Source organism: Equus przewalskii, chromosome 17 (genome assembly GCF_037783145.1).
Source record: "Equus przewalskii isolate Varuska chromosome 17, EquPr2, whole genome shotgun sequence".
NCBI classification, from domain to species: domain Eukaryota; kingdom Metazoa; phylum Chordata; class Mammalia; order Perissodactyla; family Equidae; genus Equus; species Equus przewalskii.
The window spans coordinates 76,916,323-76,938,858 of NC_091847.1; the positions used below are offsets into that span (position 1 = coordinate 76,916,323).

Here is a 22,536-nt window from a genome sequence, read left to right on the forward strand (position 1 = left end):
TCTTGTCTCCAAGTGGTCATCTCCACCCAGGGTCAAGGATTTCATTAGCAGTGCATTTTATATAGCTCTTATAAGTTAAACATTAATTTGAAGAGGTTTGATCTCGTATCTGGATTTTAGTTCAGTAGTTAACTACTTCTTGTCTGAGCATATTTTCCTTAAGTATAGAAGACAAGTTGATTTATCTTTTTTTTTTTAAAGATTTTATTTTTCCTTTTTCTCCCTAAAGCCCCCCGGTACATAGTTGTGTATTTTTAGTTGTGGGTCTTTCTAGTTGTGGAAGTGGGATGCCGCCTCAGCGTGGCTTGATGAGTGGTGCCATGTCTGCGCCCAGGATTCGAACCGGTGAAACCCTGGGCCGCCGAAGTGGAGCACGCGAACTTAACCACTCGGCCACGGGGCTGGCCCTCTGATTTGTCTTTTAATATCTAAAGATTTTAGTTCATATTATCTGTATTAGGCACCATGTTATTCCCCTATCTTGTGACGTTATTTCTTCACTTAGTATTCTTGTGGTAAGAGAGACAGTGCTGAGAACAATTTTGGTCTCTGTATTATCATACAGCTTTTTGGAAATCGTATATTGCGTAGAACAAGACGTGTATCATGAAGTCCCTATCTCAACTCCTCTTGAATAGGCAAGAGGATATATTTCTGTTCCATATTTAGCCTTTTGGGAGTGTTACAGTTGGTCACCAGAAGATGCAGAAAAGAAACTGAGCCTCTCAAATTCTTTGATAAGATTATTTTTGTTCTGTCTAGTAGAAATTATCAAATGCTTTAACTTAGTAAAAAGACACAAAGTGACTCAAAAAGCATGACATTTTTGAAATGCGCCAGTGCAGGTTAAGATTCATGGTTCATTTTTGTCATTAGGTTTTTTTTGGGAAATTCATTTTAATCAGAATCAAGATTTAGTCCCAATTCTGCTTCTGATCTTAAAGACCTGAAAACAGGTTACTGAATTTCTTTATATTTCAGTTTTCTCATCTGTCAAATGGAAAAAATAACTATTTTGTATCTCTTGCAAAGTTGTTGAGAAAAAAAATGAATTGAGTGTATTTAAATGCACTTGTAAGTGTAAAAAATATAAAAATGTAATCCTTATTAGTATTAAAATATATACATGAGCATGAGAGTGTGTGCATCAAGATTACTTCCATTTTGCCTTTTATTATATAATAATAGACGGCCATATTCTCTTTTTATCAGTAGTGGTGAAGCTGTGCTCATGAATGTCTTAATTTTTAATCTGTATTTATTTTTGCTTTTAAGCATAGTGCTTATGATCCTAATAGCGATTTGAGATTTTTTAATCTTTACTCTAAACCGAGTTTGTTTTGCACTTTGGTGATGCTCCATTTCCTGCTGTTGCCCTTTGTCCTGCTAAATCTGGAATATGACTGAAATAGATAGTTTTGCAATGAGCTCAGAATAAACTTCCTTTTCAGAATAAAAGTTCTGCTTCATAAAGAAAATAAAATTTCAAGGTGTTTTATTCAGATCAAAAGGCAAGTACCTCTTTTTATACATAGATTTGGAAAAAATGGAATGAACAAATACTCTTCTAATGAGAAAATTATAATTTATTTGTATAATTTTGGTTATAATTCTTAGTGAAGCTTTTAGTAACATGAACCAATGTACATCAACCTTTATAATTTAACCCATGTTTAATAAGTCTCTGGTACGTGCAAAGTGGCTCTTTACTTTCTGTGGCTTAATAATGACTTTGAATGTAAGGAAAGTAATGTTTGACTCTAAGCGAAACAAAACAGAATCTAAGCGAAACAAAACAGAATCGTTAGCTGCTCAGGCCTAGTGGTTGCCAATTAACGTGTTCCTTTTAGAAGGTTAGGTGTGAAAGCAAGGTATGCATATTTTGTATCAATAGACATGGGAGTAGCCCTTAGGAAAAGAATAGTACCTTTGTGGTTTGACTTCAGGAGCTTTTGCAGTACTCTAAAAAGTTGATGAGATGCATGAAAATGTCTTATTTCCTTTTGAATATCAAAATTTAAGTTTCTCTGATAGAAGATAGAATTGATAGCACTTAAATGTATAGATGTGAAACATGAGGGCAAAGGAAGAATCTAAAATGATTCTCAGGGTTTTTTGTTTTGGAAACTAGTTCTTGGTCATCCCACTCACCAGGTTAGCTAGCACAATTTCACTAGGTTTTCAGCTAAACATGTGAGTTCAGATGCCTGTGGGTCATCTAGTTAGAGATATACCCCATTTAATGGTGTTCACAAGGGCACCTTTATTTCTATGCTGGAAATAAAGATTTGAGAGTCATATTGGCAATTATTGAAGAGTTAGATGAACATTAGAAGAGAAGAGGGTCCAAGTCAGGGAGTCCTGGAGACCATTGTCATTTAAGAAGAGAATAGAGGAGGAAGAGTTTGTAAGGAGTTTGAATGGAAGGAAAATCAAGAGTGAGTGTTTGTCTCAGATAGTGGAGGGCTGTTATAGAGAAGGGAGTAGTCAGTAGTGTCAAATTCAGCATAGCAGTGAAGAAAAGCATTATGGAGCATGTGTTGGATTTGACAGTTAAGAGATTATTGGTAGCTTTAGCAAAATAATTCTAAAAAGAGTGGGGGAGAAGGTGTTAAAAATGCAAGTCCCATTTTATTAATTTTTAAATTAAATTTAAGATTTAAAATTATTGCCAAACTGCTATTAGAGTTTTTGAATGTTTACTCTTGACTTTTGTACTTATCTGGCCAAGGACCTTTATTGGTCTGTGTACCACACTTTGTGTGGTAGTACTCCAGAGCCTCTGAAAAATTTCAGATTGCCAAGAATCCATCTATAATTTGAAAAATACTGCTCTACAAATTGAACAGTCACTGATGGTCACTTGGTACCATTACAAATGTGACTACTGCAATTGAGTATTAGTTACAGGTTAGTCAACTGTAATATGCTTAAATTAATTTAAAAATTAATAGAAATGAGAACAAAAGTTTAAAAATTCTTGTGTGGACCTTATGGACTTGGAAAATATTTCTGATAATCCCCAGGGTTTTTGAACCCCAGTTTCAGAAGCGTAAACCTTGATCATTATCTGACATGCTGCTGCTACTTGGCCTTTTCTACGTCTGCGTTTTCCCATTGCAGAATTACCTGGCCAGTTTACTACAAGGGAGTGAAAAATTGGGGCCAAGTATCCAGTCTACCACAGTCTGATTTCTTGGTTACAAATTATTCTTATCCCTCCCATATGCAAAATCTACTTCCTGTCCATCTTGGGAACTCGAAAAGTCTTATCCCATCATATCAGTCTTGAAACCCAATATATATTCCCAGGCATGGACCTATGTACCACTCATCATGCCATGCTGTTTGCACGTTAGTTACTGTCATTTTATCTCTTGAATTTTATATTTTCCTCTTTTTTTAAAATAAACTTTATTTTAGAGCAGTTTTAGTTTCACAGCAAAATTGAGCAGAAAGTACTGAGAGTTCTGTGTACCTCCTGTCCCCACATGTGCACAACCTTCTCTGCTGTCGACATCCCGCTCGACAGTGGTACCTTTGATCACTCGACTGACTTCCCACAAATGCTTGAACCAGAGATTGCTTGACCTGTCCACTGTGTGAAAATCCAAGATGAACACAAAATTAACACAGCAAGACATATTATACCTAACGTTCCAACATTCCAGCTGTTGACCTTTTTAAGCCTTGCTAATTTTTTATTTTTTATTTTTATTTTTTTTTTTAAAGATTTTATTTTTTCCTTTTTCTCCCCAAAGCCCCCCAGTACATAGTTGTATATTCTTCGTTGTGGGTCCTTCTAGTTGTAGCATGTGGGACGCTGCCTCAGCGTGGTTTGATGAGCAGTGCCATGTCCGTGCCCAGGATTCGAACCAACGAAACACTGGGCCGCCTGCAGCGGAGCGCACAGACTTAACCACTCAGCCACGGGGCCAGCCCCATAAGCCTTGCTAATTTTAACTGTGAATTTTCTACACTATATTAATCAAACCTGGAACTTCATTAGGGTAGTTATCTGAATGAGTAGTTATTTAAAATTCAAGAAATATCTAGAGTAAAATTTGCAGTCTTTCTCACTAGGGATCGGTGTATTCTAAGCCTGTTTTTACACAGAGACCTCTATTAGAATATTGCTGCTTTTCTTTGTGTTAAAATGGCTTCCAGACCTTTCCTGGATGTGACCGGCTTTCCTTTCATCAGAATTTTGTATCATCCATTTCATTGAACATCTTAAAGCTGGCAGGATAGTAAGGCATTATGAGGCTAAATCTTAGTGAAAGCAGGAACTTAGGTAGGTGGAGAATGGAAGCTACTTTTCCTGGTGTACTTGAACTTTTGTTTTCACAGCCTTGTGGATGGACAGAAGTCAAAGCCAAGGGACTAACCAGAGCAAGACGTCTAATAGATTTTCCCTTATGATCCCAAAGGCATACACTCTTGGGGTGAGAATGAACTAGAAGCAAACCCACCTCACTCTCCCACCCTAAGTTGAGGACTTTAGGGAGAAGTGCCTTTGTTAAGCAGAGCAGAATGGTGAAAAGTCCCTGAGAAGATGTTACCACAAGTTGATTCTTTCATGGATTTGCAAATCAAATTCACCTTTCTTCTAGAGAAGTTCCAAAAAGCAAATGCAAGTCCCTCTGGAAGAAGAAACCTTCAGTGTAGATACTAAATATTTTTTCAGATTGCAGCTTAATATCTCAATTCATGATGTATGAATCAACCATACCAGGCTCTCATTACTTTGAAATTTCTTTCATGTTTCCAAAGACTTTGGCAGATTCTCTTATCTTCATTTGCATTGATTGGCATATGATAGATAATTCTTTTGAATGTATTTCAGTTTCAGCTGTTTGAGGTTATCTCCCATTCTCAAGTTTGTAAAGCACTTGGCTGTTGCTTTGGAAGAAAATAGAAAATTCTGATCACTTCTACAGTAATGAATATTTGCATCATTAATGTCAATTATACCCTGTTGCTCTGTTTTCATGCCTTTCTGTGTACACAATAACTTCATTTTATGGCCTAATCGCAGTATAATTTTTTGAAGACATTATGAACAGCAATTAAACTCAACATGTTATAGTATCAACTGTGCACATAAATCTAGCAGAGACGTCAATATGAACACCGATTACCAGTTTTGCATAGGCAATGACAAATATGTCATAACAGTGGCCTCTCTCAGAGCAATTGCAAGATGCATTTTGATTTCAGAGATGCCAAAATGTAAAAGTATATATAGAGAGAATCAAGAATATGATATAAAAAGTGACCTAGCAGTTTCAAAAAAGAAATAGAATACCTCGAAATAGAAAAAAAACCCAATAATGATCATTAAAAACCAATGAATGGGGGCTGGCCCCGTGGCCGAGTGGTTAAGTTCGCGCGCTCCGCTGCAGGCGGCCCAGTGTTTCGTTAGTTCGAATCCTGGGCGCGGACATGGCACTGCTCATCAGACCACGCTGAGGCAGCGTCCCACATGCCACAACTAGAAGAACCCACAACGAAGAATACACACCTATGTACCGGGGGGGCTTTGGGGAGAAAAAGGAAAAAATAAAATCTTTAAAAAAAAAAAACAAAACACCAATGAATGGGGTTAATAGGAGTTTAGACAGCTGAAGAGAATTAGAGAATTGGAAGGGAGATCACAAGAAGTCTTTTAGAATACATCCTAGGAAGTCAAAGAGATGGCAAATATGGAAGGAAGGTTAAGAGATAGGAAGGATAGTGTGAAAAGGTTTAATACATGTTGAGGGAAAGAATGAAACAAATGTAATATTCAAGAGATTACAGATGAGAACTTTCCAGGACTGATGCAAGTCCAGTGAATCTCAAGGAAAATAAAACAAATTCCATACCAAGATACATCTGGTGAAACCATAGTGGTTTTGCAGGAAACCAAAGAGAGAAAAATTTCAAAAGCTGCCGGAGAAAAAAAGATTATCTTCAAAGGGATGACAGATTAATAGCTAATTTTTCAGTAATAATGATGGAAGGGAATGGGTAGTAGAAATAAAGCCACTTTCAGGAAAACGAAAACAGTTCAATTTACTGGGAAAATGTAACAATTTGAAATTTGTGTGCAGCTCATAACATAGTCTCAAAATGAATAAAGCAAGCATTGACAGAACTACAGAGAAATGAACATATGCCATAGTAGGTTTTTTTGCTATTAACATGTTTCAGTAGGTTTTTTTAACACATTTTTTCAGTAATTCATAGAATGAACAGACAATCAGTAAAAGTACAGAAGATTTAAAATGATAGGATTAATGTATTTGATGTTAGGAATTTATTTCGAACACAGTGCCCAACATACATTCCTTTCAAGCACACACATTTAAAAAAATGGTAATATAGCAGACCATAAAGCAAATTTCAAATGATTGAAGTAATACAGTGTGTTTTCTGACAAGAATGTACAGTCACATGTCACTTACCAACAGGGATATGTTCTGAGAAATGCATCATTAGGCGATTGCATCATTGTGCAAACATCATAGATTGCGCTTCGCAAACCTAGATGGCATAGCCTGCTACACCACTAGGCTGTGTGGTACTGATCTCATGGGACCACCGTCATCTATGCAGTCCGCCACTGAAACATCGTTATGCGACATGACTCTAGTTAAGGAAGAAATCAATAGCAAAAAGATTGAAAAAAAGTTTGGAAGCCATGAAATACACTTCCAACTAAACCTTTGATTAAAGAATAAGTAATAAAGGAAAATTAGAATTTTTTTGGAACTGAATGATAAAAGTATTTGCATTTTAGAACTTGGTCGGGGGCAGCTATAGCATTACTTAGGAAAATTTATCGCTTTAAATAAGTACCTTAGAAAAGAAAAAAGGTTAAAATTTAATGAATTAGTCATGTAAGGCAGCCAGCCTTCAAGATCTCCACCTCTTGGTAGTCACACCCTTTTATAGTCCTCTCCTGCATTGTACCAGGGTTCTTCTGTGAGCAATAGAATTTGGCAAAAGTGTTGGTATGTCATTTCTGAAGTTAGAACAGACACTGTTGTTTCCATCTCAGTTACTCCTTTTTTCCTGGGTCATTTGCTCTGGGAGAAGCCAGCCCTATGGAGAGGCCCATGTTATGAAGAACTGACACCTTGCCAACACCATGTGCGTGACGTTGAAAGGGGTTCTTCCAGCCCACTGAGGCTTTGCCGTGACTGCAGCCCTAGCTGACATCTTCATTACAGGCTCATGAGAGACTCTGAGCCAGAACCACCCATCTAAGCTGCTTTTGAATTCTTGACCCTAAAAACCTGTGAGATGGTATTTGTTGTTTGAGCTCCTAAATTTAATTTGTTATACAGGAATAGATTATTAATATATCATCCATTTCAAGAAGATAAGAACAAGATAAACCCAAAGATAATAGAGTGAAGGAAATTATAACTTTTTATGTGAAAATTCTCAGATTTATTATCCTTATTTTTCAGTTGTTGCAGAAAACATACATATATAAGAAGGTTGACATGTATTAAGGAATATGTTTAATATACGTTATTCATTATATAACATCTTGGGATGAATGGCATAAACGTAATCTGTATCTGGATATAATCTTAACATCTGGAAGTGAGATCGAGTGTAAATTTATACCTCTTGTGAAAATCCTTCTAGTGGTCATGGTGGTATTATAAGGAAATTTTAAGGTTTGTTGCAGAATTTACTCATTTATAAAATACTGGATCTATGAAATGATGATCATTAGCTTCTGACGTCACAAAAGAGATAACCAGATATGTGCCTTCTGAAGGACGTATATAACAACACGTGTGTAGTATTTTTTGCCAAAAAGTTGAACCTAAATCTGATAGTCTCTAGATCTACTAATTCGTAGGAAATACAGAGGACTGAGGAACATGTTAAATGGCATAAAGATATGCGGTCATGGAGTCAGCAAAATCCCTGATGTGAGAAATACTACACCACAAATGAGCCAGTGTCTTCAGCAGATAAATTAGGGCAAAAATGGAAGGTAATAGAAACCTTTAGGTTTAAAAGGACTTAAAAGATATGTCAACCAATTGTAATTTATGGACTTTATTTGGGTCCTCATCAAACAGTTAAGAAAGGCATTTATGAAGAAATCAGGAAAATTTGAACACTGATATTAAGGAACTATTAATTTTTTTAGATGTGATAATAGTCATATTTTAAAAGATATCTTTTAGAGATATATATTGAAATATTTGTGGATGAAATGATACGATAGCTGGGTTTGCTTCAAAATAATCCAGTGGAGGATGGGGATATAGGTGAAAGAATGTGGATTATGCATGATTTGATAATTGTTGAAGCTGAGTCATTATGCCATTCTCTCTACTTTTATGTATGTTGGACATTTTGTATAATAAAGTGCTTTTAGAAAGAGCAGAAATTAATAAAATAATGAACTTAACGGAAAGGATCAATCAAATTAAAAGATGCTTCTTTGGTTAATGAAATTGAGTCAGGAAGATAAGGTTTGTGTTTATATATGTTTTGGAAATTTCATCTTGTATCTGCCCCTTCCAATGCCATTTGTAAGGCATGTTTCATCTTAAAGATAACATATTGTTAAAAGCCCTGTTTAATTTTGCTTGACTAATACTTATAAACTTGATTAAGCACAGCCATCTTTTCTTTTTCTTTTCCACCTTTTCAAATCTGTCCTCATCCAAGTGAGCAGTGCTCCTAAGTCCTTGGTTAGGGCCTGCTGACTTCTCCAGTCCTGCCGTCCTGTGTACCTGTGCCGCTGCTTCCTGTTATTTCCACACTGGAACAGTACCAAATATTGTACCTCTTTGAACATATATTGCTATTTTCTATCTGTCTGGAATTCTCCTCTTCCCTCCTCCCTCTGTGTGAATTTCTGCTTATGATCTGTGAAAACTCTTGAGTAACTATTCAGTTACTTCCAACCTTGACAGAGGTTCTGCACCTGCTTCTTTGTATTATTTCAGTACTTTTCACAACTGCTTTCCTTCTCATGCCTTTTTGCATTTATTTGTTTATGCTTTTCTATTGAAGGAAAAGCACTTTGAATACAAGATTGTAGGGTTTTTTTAATTGAGGTATAATTGACATAAGAGTTTTGTTTGATTTTGTATCTATAGAGTCTAGCACTGTCCTTGGTTGATACATGGTTGGTGTGTACTTACTAAATGTTTTTTGAAGTAGCTAGATTCTATCACAAAAACTTGAGGGCTCGCCTGAAAGTCTAATCGCCATTAATAATAGCATTTCTATGGGGGGAATTTATCTTCTTCTGGTAGGATGTTAGAAAATATATTATGAATATACCTGATTTAAGTGAACTTTTAAATGCATCTTATATATAAGTTGGGAGCTGCCCAACATGCTTGAAATATGTATACATATCTAAAAGTTTATAGTTTTAAAATTTGAAGGAATACTACAACTGAAATATCATTGCATGGAGGAAGTAAGGCGTTCTCTCTGTTTTTACCTATAACTCTACCCCTTAAGAACTAGGTAAAATTATATGGATCCCTTAATTCCACTACCTACAAAAGCCTTGCAGCAGGGTAGTGCATGTTATGAGAAGATAAGCCTCCTGTGCTTTTATGAAATTTAAATAATCATGTGTGACTAGTGGCCACTGTATTGGACAGCACATCTCTGTGTTTAGACTTCATACTGTAGTTATGGGGAGCCATTGAAGGTATCTGAGCAGGAGGGAAGAAGAGATGACTCAATTTAAATTGAACAAATCTCATTGGTAGCTGTATGTAGGTGGGTGAAACTGAAGTTAGAAAGACCAGTAGGGAGCTAAATACAGTCCAAATGAAAGGCTGTTTTATGTTAAACAATGGCAGATGAGTGGATGAATATTTGAGTACAAAATAATAAAGTTGACTTTGTAATTATTTTATAATTGTTTATTTTATTACATTGGACCATGAGCAACTTGATAACAGTCTATATGTTAATAATGGTAGCCAACCTGTTTTGAGCATTTGCCTTAGATGTATTATCTCATTTAGTGCTCTTAACAACCCTGTGAGGTAGGAAGTATTATCTTCATTTTATACTTCTGAAGAACAGATCAGAGAGATGAAGTAAATTGCCCAAAGTCACACAGATAGTAAATGCAAAAAGATTTGAGAGGAAAAAGAGTACAATTAAAATCATGTGGCAAGGGGAATCATGAAATATTTAAATATGTTTATGTGTAGCATAGACATTCCTGTTTTGTGGGAGTTTCCTGATTTTGATACATAGTAGGTTATGAAAATACTGTTAATATTTATCAAGCATGTATTACGTGCTGGGCATTGTTCTAAGCCCTTGACAAGTATTAGGTTATTTAATTTTCACAACAATCCTGTAAAGAAAGCTACTGTCATCTTCATCTTTATAGAGGAAGAAACTGATGTGCAAACATAGGATGACTTGTTGAAGAAGGTGGCAGAGCAGGGTTTAGAGTCTAGGTAGTTTGGCCCCAGTGCTCATGTAGTACTTAATACATTTGTGTGCTGTGTGAATAAATAATGTACAAATGGGGAGATAGACCATACTGTGGTGTTTCATATGCCAAACTCTCTTACCCATGAAGGTGACTAAGCTTGCGATTTAGTTAGTGCTGTTTCTGGGTGTGTGGAGCTCTTTCTTTTTATGGCCTTAGGTAGTCAAGTATAGATCTTCTGAAGGTTTTCTCAGGCTGTGTGGAATGGGGCTGTTTTATGTGTTAAATTGTTTATGGCCTTGAGTTTCTGGTCCTGACTAACTTCCTCTTTTCCTCTTTTTGCCCACTAAGCTTCATTTTATTCCTGCTCACAGTTCAAAGACAGTGTAGTGTAGTGGAAAGAGTACAACTCGATTCGGATATCCGTGCATTTAATCGAATACTAGCTGTGTGACTGTGGACAAGTTACATATCCTTAGAACTTCCTTTTTCTAACCTGTAAAACAGGGAAAATGAAACCTTCTCTGGCTAGTTGTAAGGAGTATGTGGGATGATATATATTTTTGAAATGTCTGCTATAGTATTTAGCACATGGCAGGTGCTCAAAAAACTGTAACTGCCTTCTTACTAAATGAAACATTTCCAAATTTAAGTACCACTTCTTTCCTTACTGTTGCTGAGCTTCGTGGAACTCTGTACTTGCCAAACACTTGGTCGCCCTGACCTTTAGACTTTGAACCAGATCCGGAACAGTTCCTAAATAAACATGAGGAGAAATGCTTTAATTCTTATGGCATTATGAGACTGTTCTGTGTCTAACCTTTGCAGAGAGATAATCCTCTGCTTTCTCAAAAAGGAGCGATGATAAAAGAAACTCCACCTGCCTGTGTTTCTGTGGTCCTATCCTGAATGGATAAACCAGTGAATGAATAAGTGAGTGATATGCTAGTTCGAAATGAAAAAAGCAAGTAATGAAACTCTTGAAAATTTCTCACAAGAGGTACTTATTTTGCTGAAATATTTCCTTCTAGTTTCTCAGTGATGATGTAGATAGTGGCAATTTACGATCTGATTTTGAAACAGTATATTAATAGAAAAAACAAATACACAAAGGGTCAGCAGTTTGTGCATATTCTGGGAACATTCTTTTAGGAATTCTGACTTGTAGTGTAATGCTTTTATTTTAGAGATAAATTACTTGAGTTCCCTTTATCAGAGCAGTGCCTAACCAATGATATTTAATGACTAAGTAAGACTCCTGAGTGTGATGCTGAAATTGACTGAAGTAAAGAAGTGTTAAAGAGGGGAAGGAAACCAATTTGAGCATCATTTTTAATGATGCAGTTTATATTTAAACAGACATTTCTGAGGAATCATAGTTTTTTTTATTAAGGTCATAATAGTTTCTAACATTGTGAAATTTCAGTTGTACATTATTATTTGTCGGTCACCATATAAATGTGCTCCTCCACCCCTTGTGCCCACTCCCAACCCCCTTCCCCTCTAGTAACCACTAGACTATTCTTTGTCCGTGTGTTAGTTTATGTTCCACATATGAGTGAAATCATACAGTGTTTGTCTTTCTCTCTCTGGCTTATTTCACATAATATAATACCCTCGAGGTCCAACTATGTTGTTACAAATGGGATGATTTTGTCTTTTTTATGCCTGAGTAGTATTCCATTGTATACATGTACCACATCTTCTTTATCCAATCATCAGTCGGTGGGCGCTTGGGTTGCTTCTGTTTCATGGCTATTGTGAATAATGCTTCAGTGAACATAGGGGTGCATAAGTCTCTTTGAATTGTTGATTTCAAGTTCTTTGGATAAATACCCAGTAGTGGGATGGGTGTGTCATATGGTATTTCTGTTTTTAATTTTTTGAGAAATCTGCATACTGTTTTCCACAGTGGCTGCAACAGTTTGCATTCCCACCAGTAGTGTACAAGGGTTTGCCTTTCTCCACATCCTCTCCAACATTTGTTATTTTCTGTCTTGGTGATTATAGCCATTCTAGCAGGTGTAAGGTGATATCTTAGTGTTGTTTTGATTTGCATTTCCCTGATGATGAGTGTTGTGGAACATCTTTTCATGTGCCTATTGGCCATCTGCATATCTTCTTTGGAAAAATGTCTGTTCATATCCTCTGCCTTTGTGATCGGGTTTTTTTTTCATCTTTGAATTGTGTGAGTTCTTTATATATTTTGGAGATTAACCCCTGGTCAGATATATGATTTGTAAATATTTTCTCCCAGTTGGTGGCTTGTCTTCGTTTTGTTCCTGGTTTCCTTTGCTTTGCAGAAGCTCTTCAGTCTGACGAAGTCCCACTTGTTTATTTTTTTGTTTGTTTCCCTTGTTTGAATAGACATGGTATTCAAAAGATCATTCTAAGACTGCTGTCAGAGAGTGTATTGCTTATATTTTCTTCTAAGAATTTATGGTTTCGAGTCTTGCCTTCAAGTCCTTGATCCATTTTAAGTTGATTTTTGTGTATGATGCAAGATATTGGTCTACTTTCGTTCTTTTGCATGTGGCTGTCCAGTTTTCCCAACACCATTTATTGAAGAAACTTTCCTTTCTCCATTGTATGTTCTTAGCTCCTTTGCTGAAGATTAACTGTCCATAGATGTGTGGTTTTATTTCTGGGCTTTCAATTCTGTTCCAGTGATCTGTGTGTGTTTTTGTACCAGTACCGTGCTGTTTTGATTACTATAGTTTTGTAGTCTATTTTGGAGTCAGGGACTGTGATGCCTCCAGCTTTGTTCTTTTTTCTCAGTATTGCTTTAACTATTTGGGGTCTTTTTTGCCCCATATGAATTTTAAGATTCTTTGTTCTATTTCCATGAAGAAAGTCATTAGGATTCTGATTGGGATTGCGTTGAACCTGTAGATGGCTTTAGGTATATGGACATCTTAACTATTTGTATTCTTCCAGTCGATGTGCATGGAATAGCTTTCCATTTCTTTATGTCATCGTTGGTTTCTTTTAGTAAGGCCTTACAGTTTTCATTGTATAGGTCTTTCACCTCCTTGGTTAAATTTATTCCTAGATATTTTATTCTTTTTGTTAGGATTGTAAATGGGATTGTATTCTTGAGTTCTCTTTCTATTAGTTTGGTATTAGAGTATAGAAATGCAACTGATTTTTGTAAGTTGATTTTGTACCCTGCAACTTTGCTGTAGTTGTTGATTATTTCTAATAGTTTTCCAGTGGATTCTTTAGGGTTTTCTATATATAAAATTATGTTGAGTAAGAGTGGCAAAAGTGGGCACCCTTGTCTTGTTCTTGTTCTCAGAAGGATGGGTTTCAGTTTTTCCCTCTTGAGTATGATGTTGTCTGTGGGTTTGTCATATATGGCCTTTATTATGTTGAGGTACTTTCCTTCTATACCCATCGTATTAAGAGTTTTTATCATAAATAGATGTCGAATCCTGTTAAATGCTTTCTCTGCATCTATTGAGATGATCGTGTGATTTTATTTCTCATTTTGTTAATGTGGCCTATCGCATATATTGATTTGTGGATGTTGACCCATCCCTGTGTCCCTGGTATCAATCCCACTTGTTCATGGTGTATGATCTTTTTAATGTATTGCTGTATTTGGCTTGCCAATATTTTGTTGAGGATATTTCCATGTATGTTCATCAGCAATATTGGCCTGTAATTTTCCTTCTTTATGTTCTCCTTGTCTGGCTTTGGTGTCAGGATGATATTGGCCTTGTAGAATGTGTTAGGAAGTGCTCCATCTTCCTCAATATTTTGGAATAGTTTGAGAAGGATAGGTATTAAATCTTCTTTGAATGTTTGGTAGAATTCTCCAGAGAAGGCATCTGGTCCTAGACTTATTTTTTGGGAGGTTTTTAATTACTCCTTCAATCTCTTTCCTTGTGATTGGTCTATTCAGATTCTCTATTTCTTCTTGATTCAGTTTTGGGAGGTTGTATGATTCTAGGAATTTATCCATCTCTTCTAGATTGTCTAATTATTTGGCATATAGTTTTTCATAATATTCTCTTGTAATCCTTTGTATTTCTGTGGTATCCATTGTAATTTCTCCTGTTCCATTTCTGATTTTATTTATCTGAGTCTTCTCTCTTTTTTTCTTAGTGAGTCTGGCTAAGGGTTCATCAATTTTGTTTATCTTCTCAAAGAACCAGTTCTTTGTTTTGTTGATCCTTTCTTCTTTTTTTAATTTCAATTTCATTTATTTCTGCTCTAATTTTTATTATTTTCTGCTGACTTTGGGCTTTGTTCTCTTTTTAGTTCTGTTGGGTGTAGTTTAAGATTGCTTATTTCAGATTTTTCTTGTTTGTTAAGGTGGGTCTATTGCTATGAATTTCCCTCTTAGGACCACTTTTACTGCATCCCATATAAGTTGGTGTCATGTATTTTCCTTCTCATTTATCCCCAGATGTTTTTTGATTTCTCCTTAATTCTTCAGTGATCCATTGGCTGTTTAGTAGTGTGCTGTTTAGTCTCCACATGTTTGTCACTTTCCCAGCTTTTTTCCTGTGGTTGAGTTCTAGTTTCATAGCGTTATGGTTAGAAAAGGTGCTTGATATGATTTCAATCTTCTTAAATTTACTTAGGCTTGCCTTGTTTCCAAACATATCATCTATATCTGAGAATGTTCCCTGTGCACTTGAGAAGAAGGTGTATTCTGCTCCTTTTGGATGGAATGTTCTATATATACTTATTAAGTCCATCTGGTCTGGTTTTTCTTTTAAGTCCACTATTTCCTTGTGGACTTTCTGTCTGGATGTTCTGTCCATTGATGTAAGTGTGGTGTTAAGGTCCCCTGCTAATATTGTGTTGTTGTTAATATCTCCTTTTAGTTTGTTAATAATTGTTTTATGTACTTTGGTGGTCCTCTCTTGGGACAGAAGGGTTATGTCTTCTTGGTGGTATGTCCCTTTGATCATTATATACTGTCCCTCTTTGACTGTCATTACCTGTTTTGTCTTGAAGTCTACTTTGATATAAGTAAGGCAACACCTGCTTTCTTTTGTTTGCCATTAGCTTGGAGTATTGTCTTCTATCCCTTCACTTTAAGCCTGTGTTTTTCTTTAGAGCTGAGATGTGTTTTGTGGAGGTAGTATATTGTTGGGTCTTGTTTTTTAATCCATCCAGCCACTCTGTGTCTTTTGATTGGAGAATTCAATCTATTTACCTTTAGAGTGATTATTGATATATGAGGGCTTAATGCTGCCATTGTATTGCTCATTTTCTGGTTCTTCTCCATTTCTCTTGTTTCTTGTCCCGTGTATTTTGGACTACCAATTCAGTTTGGAGTTCTCTATGCTGGTTTTGTTAGTTTTCTCTTTATCTGTCATTTGTGTCTCTGTTCTGGTTATTTGTTTAGTGAGTACCATGAGGTTTGTATAAAAAATCTGGTAGATGAGATAGTCCATTTCCTGATAGGCTCTTATTTCCTTAGAGTAAGCCGATGTCATCCTCTTCCCCTTCTAAGTTATTATTGTCAAAACTTATTCCATCTTGTGAGCTTTTGGTAAAATGAGAGGATAATATGTTTTTTTGATGTGTTCCTTTGCTTTATCTTTAATGTTATAATTAAGTGTTTGCTAATCTGTTCTTATTGAGAGCTGCAATTTTCTAATTTTTTATACCTATTTATCTCCTTGCTCAAGGTGATTGAAACCCTTCCTTTTTTTCCCCCACGTATAGGGGCCTTCTTGATCATTTATTCTGTGAGAGGGGGGATTCTCATGGCAAAGAACTCTCTTAGTTTTTGTTTATCGGGGAACATTTTTATTTCTCCCTCATATCTGAAAGATGTTTTTGCTGGATAAGAGTATTCTTGGCTGAAAGTTTTTGTCTTTCAGAATTTTGAATATATCATTCCACTCTCTCCTAGCTTGTAAGGTTTCTGCTGAGAAATCCACTGAAAGCCTGATGGGGTTCTCTTGAAAGTTATTTTCTTCTGCCTTGCTGCCCTTAGTATTTTTTGTTTGTCATAGACTTTTGCCAGCTTTTCTACTATATGCCTTGGAGAAGGTCTTTTTACATTGATATAATTAGGAGATCTGTTATCTTCTTTCACTTTTATTTCCAGCTACCTTCCCAGGTTTGGGAAGTTCTCAGCTATTATTTCTTTGAACAAGCTCTCTGCTCCTTTCTCCTTCTCTTCTCCCTCTGGAATACCTATAATCCTTATGTTGCATTTCCTAATTGAGTCAGATATTTCTTGGAGAATTTCACCATGTCTTTTTAGTCTTAGTTCTCTCTCCTCCTCCATCTGAAGCATTTCTGTATTTCTGTCTTCCAGACTGCTCATTCTCTCCTCCATAATATCAGCTCTGTTATTCAGAGAGTCCAGATTTTTCTTTATCTTATTGATTGTATTTTTCATCTCTAACATTTCTGATTGGTTTTCCTTCATAGTTTTAATCTCTTGTGAAGAAGTTCCTGATTTCATTGTGAAGAAGTTCCTGATTTCCTTGAACTGTCTTATCTGTATATTCTGGTAACCTGTTGAGATTTTTTATGATAGCTATTTTGAATTGTCTGTCATTTAGATTATAAATTTCTCTGCCTTCAGGATTGATTTCTGGGTGCTTGTCATTTTTCTTCTAGTCTGGAGGATTCATATATTTTTTCATACTGTTTGATGGTGTAATTTATGTGTCCACATCATTATAGTATCTGGTTGCAGCTGCCGCCTGCCACCACTGGTTGGGGGTCTAGAGGTGTGTATGCTGAGCCCACCGTCATCCCGGCTTGCTCACTCACAGCTGCTGCTTTTCTATCGTATGCATGCATGCTCTGGCCAACTGACTGAGCTGGAGTCCTGGGTGGGAGAAGGGGCACTTTTCTTTCACCTGTGCTATCCTGGGGGTGTTCTTGCTTTGCCCTTGCTATCTCCTCTTCTGGGGTGCTTGCTTGATGAAGACACCCCCACAATAGCTTAGCCACCTCTGTGTAGTGTTCCTGTGGGCTGTGAGGGAACTTGGAGAACAGAGGTGTTCCTGCAGAGGGCCGCCCCTCCCCTCTCCTCTCAGAACTGCCCTTGGTCCCACCCCCAGGGTCTCCTCTGTTCAGAGGGTGGTGGGGGAGATCCTCTTACCTCTTTCTACTTCCCCAGTGGGTCCAGCACCTCTGCCCTCAGACATATGACTGTGTGGGTCTCTCAGACATCTTTTGTGTTGTGTGAATTCCCTCTGTTGGTATATGAATGTCCTTTTCATTGTATCTTAGTAGGGAGAGTCTAAGGGAAGAGCTTGCTCCACCATGATGCTGATGTCACTCAAAGAATCATAGTATTTTTCAAGTCTGCTTTGAGGTGTAATTTATAGACCATAAAATGCACAGAATTTAAGTATCAAATTTGATGAGTTTAAGACCAAGCCAACATTTATGTAACTATTGCCCTAATCAAAAAATAGAAAATTTCTATCACCTGGGAAAGTTCCCTTTGTGCCCGTTTGTAGTCAGTCCTCCTAAAGACAGCCATTGATCTAATTTCTGTCGTCATAGCCTGCTCTAGAACTTTGTAGAAATGAAATCATACAGTGTATATGCTTTAGTGCCTGACATCATTTGATCAACATGTTTTCGATATTTCTGTTTGTTGTTGTATCAATAGTTCATTGTTATTGTAGAATGGCATTCCATTGTGTGCATATACCACAATTTGTTTATCACTTAACCTGTTGGGGAAGTTTGGGTTGTTTCCAGCTTTTGGCTGTTAAAAATAAGTGTTCTATGAACACTTTTTTACAAGTGTTTTTGTGGATATATCTTTCACTTCTTTCAAGAGGAATGGCTCAGCCATGTGGTAAATCTATGTTTAACTTTAAAGGAAACTGCCAAATTGTTTTCCAAGTGATTATACCATTTCATACTCCCACCAGAAATGTGAATTCCAGTTACTGCACATCTTTACCAACACTTGGTATAGTCAGTCTTTTTAATTTTAGCCATTCTAGTGAGTGTGTATGGTATTCCATTTGAGTTTAGTTTTCATTTCCCTGGATAACCAATGATGTTGAGCATACTTTTGTATGCTGTTTGGCCATTCGTATGTCCCCTTTTTTGAAGTGTGTGACCCTTTTCCCTATTTTTCAATTGAGTTGTTATACTTTTGGTGTTGATTTATCGGAATTCTTTATACCTTCTTGGTACAAGTCCTTTGTCAGATGTATGTACTAAGAATATTTTCAGTTTGTATATGGCTTCCCTTTTCATTTCCTTTTTAATTTTTTAATTATTTTTTTAATTATGGTAAAATATACATAACATTTACGATTTTAACTATTTTTCTTCACACATCATTTTACTGATTTCGTTTACTTGTCTGTGTTTCCTTTTAGCTCATTGAGCATTTTTAAGACAGCCATTTTAAATTCCTTGTCATTTAATTCAAAGATGTTTGTGTTTTTAGGGTCAGTTTCTGGAGATCACTTTAACCATATTTAGGTATACGGTTCAGTGACATTAACAAACTCAGATTCCTTTGCAAACATTACTCTGACATTCCATGTGTACTTAAGACAAATGTGTCTTTTGTTGTTGGTACACTTTCATTTTCTTAATGGTGTCTTTTGGTGAGTAGATGTTTTCATTTTGATTAAGACCAATTATTAATTTTTCTTTCTGTGGCTTGTGATTTTTGTGTCCTAGCTAAGAAATCTTTACCCCAAGGTTGCAAAAGTTCTCCCATATTTTCTTTTAGAAGATTTTACTTTTATTGTTTAGGTTAATGATCCATCTCTGATTTGAGTTTATTTGTGCATTTTCTATTTCTTTTTTTTTTTAAGATTTAAAAAATTTTTTCCGTTTTCTCCCCAAAGCCCATGGTACATAGTTGTATAATTTTAGTTGGGTCCTTCTAATTGTGGCATGTGGGACACCGCTTCAGCATGACCTGACGAGCAGTGCCATGTCTGCTCACAGGATCCGAACCAGTGAAGCCCTGGGTCACCAAAGCAGAGCATGTGAACTCAACCACTCAGCCGTGGGACCAGCCCCTCTATTTCTTATTAATTCATTGAACAAATATTTATTGACTACCTGGTCAGTGCTGGGCACCGTTTTAGGCACTTGGTATCCAGTTGTAAACAAAAAGAAATCAGTCATGGTGGGCCATTATATAGGCCCTGCACCTGTAAAGCCTATATTCTAGGGGAAATGACAGAAAATAAATTCATAAATAAGCAAATTTATAGAGTGGTTAGAAGGTGAGAAAGAAACATGAGGTGAGGCAACCAAATTGAGTAAGGTAACAGTTTGTAAGGTTTGCAGTTTTAAGATAGGGTGGTAAAATTATGCTTCATTGAGAATATATCATTTAAAGAATAACTTGAAGAAGGTGAGGGAGATAGCCAGCTATCTGGGGGAAGAATGTTCTGGGTAGAGAAAACAGCCATTGCAGAGGCCTTAAGGTGGGAGCATGGCTGGCATGTCCCAGTAGCAGCCAGAAGCCAGTGTAGTACAGGGTAAGAGTAGATAACATCACAGAGATAGGGAAAGGCAGATTGTTTAGAATCTTATAGGACATTGTTAAAACTGTAGCTCTTTGTGTGAGTGATATAGGAAGCCATTTAAGGGCACACTTTACTTAATACACATTTTAAAACAACATATATGTCTTTCTGAATATCAATTAGAGATTTCACATTGTTGCTTCTTTAGATTTACCAATTCATATCTGCTTAATAGGTGTGAAAGCATTTTTTTTTTGACAGGTATACTTAATATTATAATGGTTTTCTTATTTCAGAAAGATCCAGATTACCTGAAGCTGTGGTTGGACAATTTTGTTTCTAGCTATGAACAGTTCTTAGATGTTGACTTTGAAAAGCTGCCTACCAGGTATGTAGAAACACTTAATTTCTTACCCTTGGGTAAGTTTGCTAATTTTTGGCCAAAGATGTCACTGATGGCATATTACAAGGATGGCAGTTGTGTGACACACATGATACTCCTGTGTGACCCTGCTCTCATGGCAGACATTGCTAATTGATCACTCTTTCTTGCTGATACTAGACTTGGCTTCTAGAAGCCTCTTTGCTTTGGTGAGGCACTGGCAACTGGATGTCTTGCAATTTGCTTCAATTTTGACACTACACAAAGTTAGTGCCAGATCTCACAAGTTAAGGGCAAAGTCCTCCACAGGATTGCCCTCACTTCAGACACCATTTGCAAGTCTTGGGAGCCACCCACACTTCTGACCAACTGGCTATTAATTTGGGAGTTCTCACCACTCCTTCAGGTTCAATAATTTGCTAGAGTGTCTTGTAAAACTCACTGAAAATGCTATACTCATGATTATGGTTTTATTATATGGCATACATGTAGGACAGGGCCTGGAAGACTTCCAGGCTCTCTTTATGGAGTCAGGATGTGTTGCCCTCCCTGAATATCAGTGTGTTCAAGTAAGGAAGCTCTTTGAGCTTTGGGTGTCCAGAGTTTTACTGGGTCTAATTACTTCATTGACCATGTGATTGAACTCAGTCTCCAGCTCCTCTCCCCTCCCAGAAAGTTGGGGGATGGGTCTGTCAGATGCGGCCAGTCCCTCTCTTGAAAGTATTTAAGGGCCCATCGTGAATCACTTCATTTGCCTAAAATTTCTTTGTTATACTACAGGGATGCAAATTGAAACTTAATTCTATTCCTGGCCTTAGAGTAGGGTCTTAGAAAACATCTTGGAGGAGGTGAAGTATTCAGAGTTTTAAAAATTAGATTTGAAAATCATAAAATGAGGGAAAAATTCAAATCTCATGGAAAAGTACAAGTGAAAGTACAAACCTTTTCTCCCATTCCTCTGCCCACCACCATTTCCCACTCTCAGAGTTCTCCCAGGCCCACTTCCCAGATAAATTTTTACTGTATTTTGAGCCATCTTGAAGACCTAGTAGTTCTTAGGTGAGAGAGGTTAGGTTGGCTGGGATAAAAAGCTGGAGAAATGAGGAGACACTTTTAGCCGCAAAATCAACTCTATTTAGAGAGGTGTGTCGAGAGGGGCGAGAAGAAATGGGTGGTGGTTGATGATGAGAAAGAGTATCTGGAGAGTTAAAAATCTTCGAGGAGGACTGTCTGCCGTTCCGGCTGGAGGTAGGCAGTCGGAGGATAGGCGCAGGTGAGTTAGATCTGGAGAATGAAATAGGAGCCAGATCAGGAAATGCCATGCATGCTGATGGGCTTTGATATTTCTTAAGCAAGATACAAGGCTTTACTGAAAAATTTTCTGCGTAAGGGTGTCACGATCAAGTTTGTGTTTTAAGTCACTTTGGTGTGACATTGTAGAGGTTGCATTGGAAGGGGTTGAGACTGAAGGCAAGAAGCCCAGTTTAAGAGGTAATGTAATAATTCAGGGAAAAAATCATTAGAGCTTTGGAAGAAGGTATTGAATTTACAAAAGGATGTGGTTATGCTCAGAAAGCACTAGTGCTTTATTATTTATAAATATGTTTCAGAGTACTTCCTCATTAGATTATTTGTAACAGATTTATAAAGGTTGAAAATCAGTATTAAATCTTGACCTCAAAATAAGATTACCACGGATTATTGATTTCTACTCATAAAAGAGTAAATTTTCGTAGTTTGTGCTTAGAAGTGCTTTATTTTAATAATTTATGGCTCACTTTAAGTCTTGAGCCTAAGGGTTTTATGGAGTCAGGATTTGGGCCTTTGAATGCTTGGGATTTCCTAAGATGCACTTGTTATCATCCGCACCTTGTAAATAACTCCTTTCTTGGGAGGTCATTTCTGAAAACATTTGTAGACTTATATTGCCACTATATTTAAAGTAAAATGAAGAATGAATGAAAGAGCAGTTCTTTATTGTGATTTAGTTGGTTTATTTCAAATTGTATTTCATATCTTTGTCAGAAAACTGAACCATGAATTTAGATTTTAGTAGTAGAAAACTTTAAATTTTTCACGTGAATGCTGTGTGCAAGCTGTATAAAACTAGTCTAGACACCTTAAACATAAGAAAGTCAAATTATCCTCATTTAGAGTAAACTGACTGTATAGAATTTCCAAGTTAGAGAATTCATAACAAGAATTGCTTTTACCAAAATTTAAAGCCTTGCAATTTAGGCTAGACTTCTTCCTTTGTTCGAGGGAGACAACAG

General features: G+C 36.6%; 1 protein-coding gene across 12 annotated transcripts in view; it reads left to right on the plus strand.

Moving 5' to 3' along the window:
- The window catches only part of NBEAL1 (neurobeachin like 1), a 203,494-nt gene that overhangs the window by 52,613 nt on the left and 128,345 nt on the right, over nucleotides 1-22,536 (plus strand). For all 12 annotated transcript variants that reach the window (XR_011528531.1, XM_070580766.1, XM_070580765.1 and 9 more), the window contains one exon: nucleotides 20,178-20,269. Coding sequence is in view for 11 of the 12 variants with exons in the window: in XM_070580766.1 (XP_070436867.1) it covers nucleotides 20,178-20,269 (92 nt within the window). In the remaining variant the exon portion in view is untranslated. The remainder of the gene's footprint in view (nucleotides 1-20,177; nucleotides 20,270-22,536) is intronic.